The 13,629-nt window shown below is 44.9% G+C and overlaps 1 protein-coding gene across 1 annotated transcript; it reads right to left on the bottom strand.

The window, feature by feature from the left end:
• Positions 1 to 12,066: 12,066 nt before the first annotated feature.
• Positions 12,067 to 13,023, bottom strand: LOC138528157 (olfactory receptor 52J3-like). The gene has a single exon (XM_069639609.1). The coding sequence runs from the start codon at positions 13,021 to 13,023 to the stop codon at positions 12,067 to 12,069; it is 957 nt and encodes a 318-aa protein (XP_069495710.1).
• Between the last annotated feature and the right edge of the window lie 606 nt (positions 13,024 to 13,629).

Genomic DNA, 13,629 nt, shown 5'->3' with positions numbered 1-13,629 from the left:
AGCCGCTCCGAACTTGTACCTGCAAAATAAAAAGACAGTTAGAGCGCATCGTGAAGCAGGCAACAAGCGCTTACTTACGTGCTTCCAGGCGCTTCTATTCATCACACGGGCTCCATCTTCAACTCACTTCAGCCCGTCATCCGTCATCGCCGGAACCCTGCAAAACAAGAAACATCATTACTAAAGACTTTAAAGACATTAGAATTACTCGAAACTTACCGTTCGTGCAGTAAACGACGGACAGCAGTCCTCTGAAGTCTAGAGGCCTGCTCCCCTTATCCAGTGAAGAAACTGGTTACAGCACCCTGCCCCGAGGCAGATGGAGAGCACGGCGTTCACTTACCTAAGGTGAGAGCGTTAACCTTTGGGGTTCTACAGGAGAAGAGAAAGGGAAGAAGAGAGAGACATTCAATAACCCAGTTCCTTAATCCCATATTTTCTATCTGCAGACATCTTACCCTTCGAGTCAGACATACAGTGCACAGAGGTCGAGCCCAAAGAGCCAGCCGTGTGTTACACATCACCTTTGCAGATACGGTATACGCCCAGTCAAGACCGGCGCCTCTACGGGAATCAGGTGAGCGTTACAGAACGCAAAGCCTACCACAAAACTCCCGTCCAGGCGCTATGGAAACCTCGGATACCGACCAGCTAGCCCAGTTACTTGGGGAACTAAGGGCAGAAGTGCATGCAGCCCGTCAGGAAACGAACGCTCTAAGAAGGGAACTGATTATTTCCAAGGAGCGAACAGATGATCTCGCTAGACAATTGCTACAGTCACAAGCCGGACAGACCCCGTTACCCGCATCTGGGGGAAATCTTCCTTCTACATCCTCTATGAATCCAGTGCAGATCAACCTACCTGGGAATGTACCTCTGGCTCCGCCCGAACGATTTTCTGGTGACCCAAAGAGGTTTGCAGTATTTATCAATCAGTGCCGGTTTCATTTCTTATGCCGGCCAGCAGCCTTTCCAACTGATCAAGCTAAAGTAGCTTTTGTGCTTTCGTACCTTAGTGGCAATGCGGCAGACTGGTCGATCCCTCTAGTAAATCAAGATGATCCGGTCCTCCATGATTTTCAAGCTTTTCAGCTCAGTATGGAAAAACTGTTCGCAAGACATTCACAGGGGCAGGCCTTGGACAATGAGCTTCTTTCGTTGCGACAAGGTAATCAAGACCTTTTGGCTTATATTGCGTCTTTCAACAGACTGATAGTGGAAACTCAATGGCCTGAGGAGAAAAGGATTACGCTGTTTTATAGAGGTCTACGTGGAGAGCTCAAAGATGTGTTAGCCCAAGTAGTGAATCCCCCACAAGATTGTTCGGACTATATAGACTTAGTCGTTCAAATAGATCACAGACTGCAGAACAGGAAGGCCGATCGTTCCAAGTTTGATGCTCGAGTATTTTCCAAACCGCCAACTCCTTCCAAAGGAGTAGACTCCGGGGAACCCATGCAAATAGGGGGCCTGAAAGGTCCTCTAACACAAAAGGAGCGGGAAAGGAGAAAACAGTTGCAATTATGCCTCTATTGCGGAAAATCAGGGCACTTTCTTCGAGACTGTCCGGTGAAACCTGCCAAGAAGGCAGTAGGAGCTGCAGTTACCAAAGTTACAAACTCTGAGCAGGGAAACAACCTCGCCCGACAAGAATAGAGGTACTCTTGCCGAGCGTGAAAACCAGTTCCGTGACCTCGCATTTCGTGATACCTATGGTCCTCATTAGCCCTGATAATCCGGATCGATTACATGCAATTGAAGCTTACGTCGACAGCGGTGCCATCGGCAATTATCTGGATCATGAAATGGTTTTGAGGATGAATCTAACTCTTTGTCCCAAGGCTGTAAAGGACGTCATTACTACAGTGGATGGTACGGAGATAGCCTCCGGGCCAGTAACGCATACCACTCAAGAGGTGACGCTAGTAAGTCAAGATGGACACCATGAGAAGATCGTGTTCGATGTGATCAAGGCCCCTCAGTTTCAGATTATTCTAGGAATACCTTGGTTAGAGAAACACAATCCTCTGATCGATTGGCGAGCAAGAACGGTCCAGTTTCCAGAATGTGTCTCTACTTGTCACCCTCCACCTGGTGTTGCACTGGCAGCAATTTCTTCAGAGACTCCCCAGTTACCTCCCGAATACCTAGAATACCAAGATGTTTTCCGGAAGGATCAGGCTAACTCTCTACCTCCTCATAGGTCTTATGACTGCCAGATAGACCTGATACCTGGATCTACTCCTCCTTGTAGTAGAATTTATGCCCTCACCGAGCCTGAGAACCTTCACCTTCGACAATACCTGGATCAATACCTGGCAAATGGGTTTATTCGTCCTTCCAAGTCCCCTGCTTCTTCAGCTTTGTTCTTCGTTCCAAAAAAAGAAGGAGACCTTAGAACTTGTATAGATTATCGCTCCCTGAACCAGATCACCGTTAAGAATAGATATCCGTTACCTTTGATCCCTGAACTCCTGGACCAAGTCAGAAAAGCATGCATATATACAAAGCTGGATCTTAGAGGAGCTTACCACTTGGTACGAGTAAAAGAGGGCGATGAATGGAAGACGGCCTTCCGCACCAAGTATGGGCTATTTGAATATCAGGCCATGCCCTTCGGACTTTGCAATGCCCCGCCGTCTTTCAATATTTTATGAACGATCTCCTCAGAGAGCTCATAGATGTGTGTGTTGTTGTTTACATTGACGACATCCTCGCTTATTCTTCATCGGAATCTGAACATCGGAAACACGTGAAAATGGTCCTCGAAAGATTGTGTCAACACAAACTTTTCGCTAAGTTGCAAACGTGTTTTCAACGTGACTGAAGTCGAATTCTTGGGATTCATATTATCACCTAGCGGAGTGTGTATGGATTCAAAGAAGGTCGATGCAGTTCTCAAATGGCCATCACCATCCTCCGTAAAAGGTGTGCAAAGCATGTTAGGCTTTGCTAACTTTTACCGCAGGTTTATCCCCGAATTCTCTCGAATAGTCCAGCCCATCACTGCCTTGTTAAAGAAAAACAAACGTTTTGAATGGTCTACCGAGGCGGAACAAGCTTTCCAGGATTTGAAGACTAAATTTATCTCTGCACCAATCTTAAAACACCCTCGCCCCGAACTCCCCTACATCATGGAAACTGATGCTTCAAGCCTTGCCATGGGGGCAGTTCTATCACAAAAGGACCCGGTAACCAATCAGTTGCATCCCGTGGCATTTTGGTCCCGCAAATTCTCGCCTCCTGAAATCAATTACACGATTACTGACAAGGAACTTCTGGCTATCAAGTCTGCCTTTAAGGCTTGGCGGCATTATCTGCTGGGGGCCCGACACACCGTTACTGTGATTACGGATCACCGAAACCTGCAATATTTGAAAACCGCAAAAGCCCAATCCTCTAGACAACTCCGTTGGGCATTATTCTTTGCCGAGTTTGACTTCATAATTACCTATCGACCTGGTACAAAGAACGGTAAAGCTGATGCCCTTTCTCGATTGGAGTGGAAGAACACTTGATCAACCCTAAACCTGTACCAATCATTCCCGAACAAAGAATTCTGGGTGTAATCGCCACAGAATCCATAGAGGAAGTTAAGGATAAGGCCAGGCAACTTGTAACTCCAGCAGACATACAGAATTGGCATCTGCAGGGAAAGGACTTTGCAGTAAAGGACAACTTATTGTTTTTCCAAGAACGATTATACCTACCCAGCACAGATTTACAGAAAAAAGTAATCTCTTGTTATCACGATTCTTTAATGGAAGGACATCCCGGTATGGCCAAGACCTCAGAAAAGATCAAGCGCTACTTCTGGTGGCCGTCTTGGAAAAAAGATATCAGAGACTTTATAATGTCCTGTGGAGTATGCGCCCAAAACAAGAGTCAAAAGGAAAGACCAGCAGGCCTCTTACGCCCTATTGACATCCCACCTCGCCCTTGGCATACGCTTTCTATGGACTTCATCACCGATCTACCTCCATGCTCTGATACAATACGATTCTAGTAATCGTGGACTTATTCTCCAAGATGGCGCATTTCATTCCGCTCAAAGGCTTGCCAACAGCAGCAACTCTGGCCCGAGAATTTCTCGAAAACATCGTCCGACTGCACGGTTTTCCTTTGGTTCTAATTTCGGATCGAGGTAGTCAATTTATTTCTCATTTTTGGCGAAGTTGCTGTCGGTCGGCTCAAATTGATGTGAGACCATCGACCAGTCACCACCCTCAGACCGACGGACAAACCGAGAGGACCAATCAAACTCTGGAACAGTATTTACGCTGCATGCTGCAACAAACTGAAAAAACTTGGAAAGACATCCTTTGGATAGCCGAATATGCCTACAATAACTCTGTCCATTCGGGAACTGGGAAAACCCCGTTTTTTCTTTTGTACGGCAGTCACCCTCGAACCTCGGAGTTGGATCCCCTCCAAGATCTTGAAACACCAGCAGTAGACTACCTACATTCTACAATCACCCAAGCCTTTAAGGAAGCTGTTTCTCACCTTCAAAGGGCTAAAGAACAATACAAGAAAGGAGCAGATCAACATCGGAAGGAAGCCCCTCAATATCAAGTAGGGGATCAAGTCTGGTTATCCACCAAATATCTACCTCTAAAAGGGCCACGCACATTCAACCCAAGATACCTTGGTCCCTATTCCATCACTACCATAGTAAACCCAGTAGCGGTCAAGACATGAAGATACATCCGGTCTTCCACGTCTCTCTATTAAAACTCGTGCAACCTCAAACCCGACTAACTAAATCTCCAAAACCTATCCTAGTTGATGGAGAACTCGAGTTTGAAGTCAAAAGCATTCTGGACTCCAAGATCTCCAAATCTAAACTATTTTACCTAATTGACTGGAAAGGCTACGGGCCCCAAGAGAGATCCTGGGGCCTTGCTGAATATGTCCACGCTCCTCGCCTAATCAAAAGATTTCACCGAACATTTCCTGACAAGCCAAAACCCCCAGAGAAGCCCGGTTTGGGAGTTGCCTTGAGGGGGGGTACTGTCATGATCTCTGCTTCCAAAAGGTCAGGGTTTTCCCAACTCCCTTGGAAGCAGATCCATAACCCAGGTTCCGAGTGCCAACCAGTCCCAATTGGGACCTTTTGGACCCAGTCCTGGCGCCAGTGGCACCAGGCTCATAAATATGCCCAGTCCCAGCGCTGGAAGCGCCGGGCTCATAAGGCTTGGGTGGACTTACCTGCAGCAGACCAGGCTGCTTACTTGCCTGCCAGTTGAGCCTCTGATCCTCTTCTGTTTGGAACTACTTTTCCTGTTGGGTGGGGCAGGAGCGACTCCCTAGATTCAGAACACTGGAACTCTTCTGGAAAGCAGGAACTCTTTTCTTACCTAGGCGTGGCTATGGAAGGAGACACCTAAGCACTACAGGAGGCTATTTAAACCACACCCGATGGATGAATCTTGCTTTGCATTATTCTGCATCCTCTGCAGCAGAACGCTCATCGTGTCTTCTGCATCTGATCCTGGGCCTAAGGAAAAAGGCTTACCATCCTGAATCCAGTCTTCAGCAACACCTATAAAGACAAGAAAGAACAGGTTAGCATTACGGTCTTCAGTGACAGCTCTTCACTTACCTGATCCATCGGCTGTCACCAATGCCTCGCGCTGCATTCTGGCATCTGAAAGACAAAGGCTTACCTACTCTTCGTGCGCTCCGGAGGTCTTCACACTGCATTCCGGCATCTGAAAGACAAAAGCTTACCAACTCTTTGCACGCTCCGGAGGCCTTCGGCGCTGCATCCCGCATCTGAAAGACAAGAACAAGGTGCGTTTAAAGACATTGGGGAACTTTAATACTCACGTGCCATTACTCCTTTCCACATCTAACCCAGTGGGTATTCCGGCACCCTGCAGCCGCTCCGAACTTGTACCTGCAAAATAAAAAGACAGTTAGAACGCATCGTGAAGCAGGCAACAAGCGCTTACTTACGTGCTTCCAGGCGCTTGTATTCATCACACGGGCTCCATCTTCAACTCACTTCAGGCCGTCATCCGCCATCGCTGGAACCCTGCAAAACAAGAAACATCATTACTAAAGACTTTAAAGACATTAGAATTACTCGAAACTTACCGTTCGTGCAGTAAACGACGGACAGCAGTCCTCTGAAGTCTAGAGGCCTGCTCCCCTTATCCAGTGAAGAAACTGGTTACAGCACCCTGCCCCGAGGCAGATGGAGAGCACGGCGTTCACTTACCTAAGGTGAGAGCGTTAACCTTTGGGGTTCTACAGGAGAAGAGAAAGGGAAGAAGAGAGAGACATTCAATAACCCAGTTCCTTAATCCCATATTTTCTATCTGCAGACATCTTACCCTTCAAGTCAGACATACAGTGCACAGAGGTCCAGCCCAAAGAGCCAGCCGTGTGTTACACATCACCTTTGCAGATACGGTATACGCCCAGTCAAGACCGGCGCCTCTACGGGAATCAGGTGAGCGTTACAAGAACTTTCCCATGACGGATATCGATTACATTGGGAAAGAGGACCTCAGAGTGTTGATGAAATGTCCAAAAATCTTCCGAATCCAAGACGGTTTGTTGGTAAGGAAATCTCTAGCTGGCCATGATCAGTGGGTGGTTCCTACCTCATTCCAAAGGCTGATGTTAAGTCACGCCCATGATGCGGCCACAGATGGTCATAGGGGGTTTCATACAACACTTGAAATCTTAAGAGAGGTTGCTTACTGGCCACACATGGGGAAGGACCTTGACCAATACTTGAAAGCGTGTCTTGTGTGTGCTCAATTTCAGCCAACATCCCTCACACACTGTGCGCCTCTCCAAAAGAGGGGGATGACACTGCCATGGTCAGATTTGCAAGTGGATTTCATTGGGCCCGTGATTTGCTCCTCTAGAGGGAATAAGTACATGTTGACCGTGACATGCTTATTTACTAAATGGGTGGAATGACTCCCGGCCCCAAACTGCAAGGCAGAAACAGCACCTGCCCTGATGATCAACCACATCTTTTCGCTTTTTGGACTACCCCAAAGGATAGAGTCAGACAGAGGTAGCCATGTCAACAGCGAAGTAATGACAAAGATGTGGGAGATACTTGGGGTTAAAAGGAAGCTACATATTGCTTATCGGCAAGCCTCAAGTGGTGCAGTGGACCGATACAACAAAACCATTGTGAGCATATTAAAAAGGTTTGTGGCAGATTCTGGGGTTTAGTTGGGATATTCGATTACCTCTTGTCCTAATGGCAATCAGATCTACCCCTTCATCTGCAACTAAAATGTCACCGTTTGAGCTGATGACTGGACGCAGGATGGTGCTTCCCCAGCATCTGCTCTATAGGACCAAAGAGCAGACATTGATCAATGCCTCCACAACTCATGAGTATGTTGAAAATTTAAGAAAACACCTTCAACATACTTTCGAGTATGATCAGTGAAATCTTGAAAGATCAACCGACAGCATGAAGACCCTCTATGACTTAAAGACTACCAGGAAAGAATACAACATAGGAGACCGGGTTTATCTATACAATTTACAAAGGAACCAGGCCAAACAGCGGATATTTCTCCCTACCTGGAAGGGACCTTTTGAAATTGTAGACAAGATCTCACCAGTCGCCTACAAGATCTGCATCCCCAAAGGCAGTTTGGCAGAAGGGGAAGACACGTGGGTCCATATTAATCAGCTAAAGTGTTGCCATCCTAGGCGCACTCTGCAGCAACTGGAGGAGTCTTCTGGAACCCCAGAGGGGGCCACTCCAGATCCATAAAATTACAACCCTAAAATATTCCACATATAGTCTATAAAATACAATAATGCAAATATCTCCTGATTTATAAAATGTATCTGTCCAACCCACTACATTAATAGTGGTGGGGAAATGTCTACAAATATGTTTTTGCTTTTTCATCCTAGGAGAGAGTGAGAGAGAGAGAGAGAGAGAGAGACAGAGAGAGAGAGAGAGAGAGAAACCATGGAGAATAACCAAGGAGGATAACCCGGGGACCGACAGCGAAGATCCGAGGGGCCCAGAGTATCGCTCAATACTCCCATCAGGACTGGCGAGGAGAACCGATCGATCCACCCCTGATGGAGGAAAAGATGCTGAACTTTGCCATTTGTGGAATCCGGAGAGATGAGGCTGACATCCCAGTCTTGCGAATTTCCATTGAGGGAAGATCAACGGCCATCGCAAGAGGGGGGCTTATGGGATGTCTTAACCCACTAATCCAAGCCCTGCAACATCACTGTGCATTGCTGGCAGCAGAAACATCATAATGGCCACCGGAAAGCATGCTGCTCGCCAGAAATCACCAGAAAGTGCGCAGTGAAAACCTGAAAAATAGGCCACCATCTACTTTTGCCTATGTCAGTGGTAATACAGGAGACCACTGCCAAACCCCATCATTTGGATCTGGTTTCAAAAATCAGTTTTATTTGGTGTCAAATGTGTAGAAATCATGGCTTACAAACCACCCAAAAAGATCCAACCTCTTTGTTGGGTGGTCAACATCATTCTCCTCTGGAATCTACATAAATATAAGGTCCACAGAAGTGCATCTATATCTGAACAAAGTATACTTTTGAGGATTGCTTGCTGGAAGAAATCTGTCAAAAATGGGTGTAATACCGTTACTCACCTCTCCCAGAAGCTGGCGTTTTAAAGCTATTTTGTGTAAAGTTGAACATGGAACTCAAACTATGCCAAAGAAAGACTTGCTATCAGAAACCTAAGAGGTGGATACAATTTAAAACCATATTCTGAAAAGGCTTGAAGCAAGAAATTGTTTAATGTATGTGTTAGAAATGTGAGTTATATTATGAGAAAAGACAATTTTTAGACATTGGGTTAAGAGTTAAAGTATTCCACACTGTGTTCAAACAAATTCCACACCTTCTAAGAGATTGACAAGCTGGTGTCAAAAGGAGCTTGGAGTGGCACCCTGGCCTGTTGCTCTCAGTGCAGATAAAGGAATCCTTGGGCTGAATAGAAAATGCTAATTCGGGTGTGACTGACCACAAACTGCAGCAGGAAGGAGAGACATGTGACCTCTGAGTCAGCCCAGACCTTGGAGGCTGAGACAAACCATTGTGTGGATTCAGAAAGCACAGCAAATGTATGTTTTAGAAAAATGCTTATAGAATATTGTACCGAACTGACAACAATGTGAAACGTTGAGATTGTTAAAATGAAAAATTTGCTCACAGTTGAAGACTAAGCTGGACTCTGTGCGATGTTCTGAGACCAAACCCCAGAATTATTCATATTGTAGCTACTGTGTTTATGACAGGAACTTGAAATATTACAGAATTGTGCTCAGATGGGGTGTGCATGCATGTCTAAAAATTGGTGCAGAAATAATATTGAGAAACCCACCAAAAGCGCAAAAAGTGCTCATTTCTGAACCAAAGCTCTTAGGAAGATGAGAGTTGAACAGAAATATACCTTAGTTAATCTGTCATGTGATTTATGTAATATTAACAAGTTGTGTATATTGGAAATATGTGTTTTATAAAAAATAAGATATGCTGTACAGAGACCAAGGGGAGTGTTTTTCCCCAAGCCATAAAGATGACACAGGATGCCACGCTGATCCTTTCTCCAATCAGGGGACAGGGAATCCTCTAACCTATCAGATCCTTAGAGGGTTGGGCATTGTAGAATTAGCCTCCCCACCCACTTTGGAAATACATAAATAGGGACTGCTGAGGACAGACAACGCACACTTTTCCACTACTCAACTGATTTCTTGGCGAAGCACCCTGCAAGAAGATCCAGACTCCAGACAATATCCAGACCCAACTCTAGAACTTGAACAGAGAGGCCTAACCCAAAAACTGAACCCTTCTCAGCAGGCCTGCAGAATCTTTAGCAACTTGATTCTAACCCCTAAACTTCCAAGGGGCTCTCACATTCAACACACAGGCTGTGCGGTTTTGATATTCTAGCCAAGAACCCTGTGCTAGAACCAAGATCCAGACCCAGAAAGCAGAGCTGTATTCAGAACCTGTCAGATCCAGTCCAAGAGACCACACAGACCGCAGTGCAGTGCTGAGAGCAGAACTGAGACCTGTCCGGTGGCAAGAGAACCCCAGCCTTACCCTTGACCAGATCTTTGACAGGGCCCACTCCATACCCAAGCCAAAGGAGTGAGTATCCAGTCTAGAACTGTCTGTGACCAATCTCTTAGCTTAAAGTAATACTATTCCATCCATTTCAATCTGTCCAGAACTGCATTACAGAACCTCTGTTGTCTATTCTAAATTCTTCTCTCCTCCACATAATTCGTGATCATTGTCGTGATAATCATCTTGGCGCTTATATATGTTTTCTGGAGAAAGGCAATCGTCTCGTTCAGACAGAAACCATCCGGAGGCGCCTCTGGATAGGTGGCTGGGCTGTCGTGTAGTTTGCGGCTCCATAGACTCTTCAGTGTTAAGAAATCTGTGTTTCAAATCTTCAATAGCGCATCTTTCATTTCGAAATCTTGATTCTGTTTCTCAAAAATGTACCTTCACAAAAACCTCTGTAACTTTGGAACCACACGTCCTAGAACTGCAATTTAACTGTCCTTTTGAAGCTAAGATCCTAAACATTCCAACAAACCTAAAATGTTTCAATTCCTAATAGGTTTTCCGCAATCGGGTTTCCCGCACGCGAATTGCATTTTGGTGAAATTTTGCCACATGTCATAAGAGCTGTTTCTTGTTTGCAATTGCTGAATTTCGTTTTCAATCTGATCTAAATCATTGCTAGTGTTGACTTGAACCAATCCAAAGTAACTCTCACTTATCCTGAATCTCCTTTAGTGAATTAAAGTCATTTTTAGCATATTTTCCCATTCATTGCAAACCACATTTAAAAGTGATTGACCTTTGTTTAAATCATACCTGTTCGCTCTAAGTTTGCTGGTGGAACTGGGATTGAACTGCATTATTGATTGTATTCCTGAAACCTGTGTGCCCTCATTTCGTCTCCTCATATTGCATAGTGGGGGGAGTGAGTAGTCACAGGGGAAAGAGTGATCATATTATCTTTTGATTGAAATCATATCAAGTTTATTTCTGTGTTGCATTCTTTCCCATCATTGCATTTCCTTGAATCATACAAAGTATTCTCTGCTACCTTATCCTTTCTATTCCTACTCCTAACTGATTAAAGAGATTGCTGATATTGTAATATTACCCATTGCTGCTTACTGTACATATTCATAAGTGTGTTATTCAGATATTATCCTATTCATAAGTGTGATATATATTGTTCAATTCTTCAAATAAACCCTTTGATTTGCAAAACAATCCTACTTCTTGGCTCAGTGAGGTCGGGGAGATTCAAAGAGAGGGGCGTTATATAAGGGTTCATCATCCAGATTTAAAGAACTTTGACATACAAATATATAAATAATGGCTTCCATTGGGCATTCCATTCTAAGCATTGACTTAGTTGGAGTGCTGGATTGAAGTCACTTACAGGTACTCTCTGTCATAGTGTTTATACTGAGCAAATGTGCACTTGCATCACTGCAAAGGTTCTGCATTCTGTCCCTATAAAGGGTCGTATTGCTGACTTTTTCAGTGCCACTGGGTGCTTAGGGGGGTGGGCTAAGGTGTCACAATGAGGACCGTGTAAGCTGAGCACATCAGTCATAACCAGGTGCAAGAAAAAAGGAAGAGGAATACCACCAGTGCTGTTCGTTGCCGGTGAACCTCAAAGCCATCACTATGACACAGAATCAAAAATCCAACCATCCTTGACTTACATGCACATGGCATATATGTAATAAAGCAAACTCCCCTGAGATGTTCATTATTAACTTGCAATTAAGAGCAATAGACGTTCATTGTATACTAGGAATTAAAACATTTTCTTCATTGTTTATTCCTTAATAAAAGTGGACATTACACAAGTCACTATTTCACACCCTTATTAGTTATATACAAAAACCATTAACAAACAGTGGATGAGCAAATATACATTTCGCAGTACTAAGTTGAATACATTTGTGTGTAAGCACTAGTGAAAATAGTGATTTCACCAGCTCACTTGGCCATCCTTCTAGTGCAAATGGTACTTGGTCAGCCGCAGAGCAGGAGTCTGCTCTTTGCCTTCAGGAACATTTGCCGGACACCCTGCCGAATCTCTGCCATGTTAACCCCATAGGTTAAAGGATTTGCCACTGGCGGAAGGAGCAGGTAGGCGTTTGCCACAAGTATATGAACATATGGTGGAATTGTATTTTGGAATCGGTGCATCGCCAGTGAGGAGAAAATAGGAATGAAGAAGAATGACATCACAATGACATGGGCAATGCAGGTGCTGAAAACCTTAAAGCGGTCCTTGCGGGGAAGGTGCATGATAGCCCGGAAAATCAGAGCGTAAGATGCCCCAATAGCTGCCAGGTCCATTGCTCCAAATGTAAGTGTTGTGACCAAACCATACCTACTGTTGAGAGTGATGTCTGCACAGGAGAGCTTGACCACAGCTATGTGTTCACAGAAGGAATGGGCAATGTGTCTGTTGCAGAAGGGGAGTCTCATAGCAAGCAGTGACTGTGGGAGCACCGAGAAGGCCGCTCTAGCCAGACAAGCTCCGCCAATGTTTGCGATGAGTGGATGGGTTACAATTGTGGAGTATCTCAAAGGGTTGCACACAGCAACGCAGCGGTCGAACGCCATGGCTGTGAGGATCCCAGATTCCACACCCGCGAAAACATGTAAGAGGTACATCTGGAAAAAGCAGGCGCTGAAGCTGATTTCTCCATCGTTGCCCCAGAAGTTGGCCAGCATTTTAGGCAAGATGGAGGAGGACAACACCAGGTCAGAGAAAGAGAGGAAGGACACCAAGAGATACATAGGCTTGTGAAGGCTCAGTGCGGTCCTTATGGCTAACAAAAGAGTGCAGTTTCCTATAAGGGTGACAATATACATGGCCGTCAATGGGGCAGCAAACCAGATGTGGAAGGCCTCCAGCCCAGGAATGCCGGCAAGATGGAAGGAAGAGGCTGTTGATATGGTACCATTGACTAATGACATGATAGTGCCTTGAAGTCCTCATCAAAGAACTATGCGAGCCTGGGTGGGAAAAAATACATATTAGTTACAACATGTTTTATAATACTGTCTTTAATCATCATCACTAGCTCAGAAATGCAAACTACATATTTACGTTTACTATTGAGAATGGACGAGGTCCAATTCATGCATTCGAGTTCTCGACATAAGACATCTTTAACTCAAATGCTTAGTATTTAGGTACATCAGTGCACCGACTTGATAGATTTTGTACATTATAGGTAGCTTTTCAATAGAGAGAGAAGAGCATTACCGACAATATTATACATTTGACAACAAAGCACATGACTATGTTCACTGCCTAGATTCATTTTAAGTAAACAGTTAACTTAATGATGTCAACTTTCATCTATAAACTAGTCTATACTCAAGGACATACATATGACGATTTCGTACACACAGCTGCAGTGTTAATTCTATTGCAAATGTAAGGGTGTAGCCTGGCCCCTACCTGGAGTTTCCTGCCAATGCAGGAGTAGCACCTAACCTATACGATCCTTCTCCAATCTAATATCATAGAATTATTGACTGGGGGAGGGGTCATTATCGTGTGTAAATGCTCATTAA

This window comes from Ambystoma mexicanum, chromosome 7q (genome assembly GCF_040938575.1).
Source record: "Ambystoma mexicanum isolate Mex_15411 chromosome 7q, UKY_AmexF1_1, whole genome shotgun sequence".
NCBI classification, from domain to species: Eukaryota; Metazoa; Chordata; class Amphibia; order Caudata; family Ambystomatidae; genus Ambystoma; species Ambystoma mexicanum.
Note: the sequence above shows the minus strand (reverse complement) of the source record. Positions and strands in the feature narration are given on the sequence as shown.

Coding starts and splice junctions, on each gene's coding strand:
- LOC138528157 (XM_069639609.1), bottom strand. CDS start 13,023: ATGTCATTAGTCAATGGTACCATATCAACAGCCTCTTCCTTCCATCTT.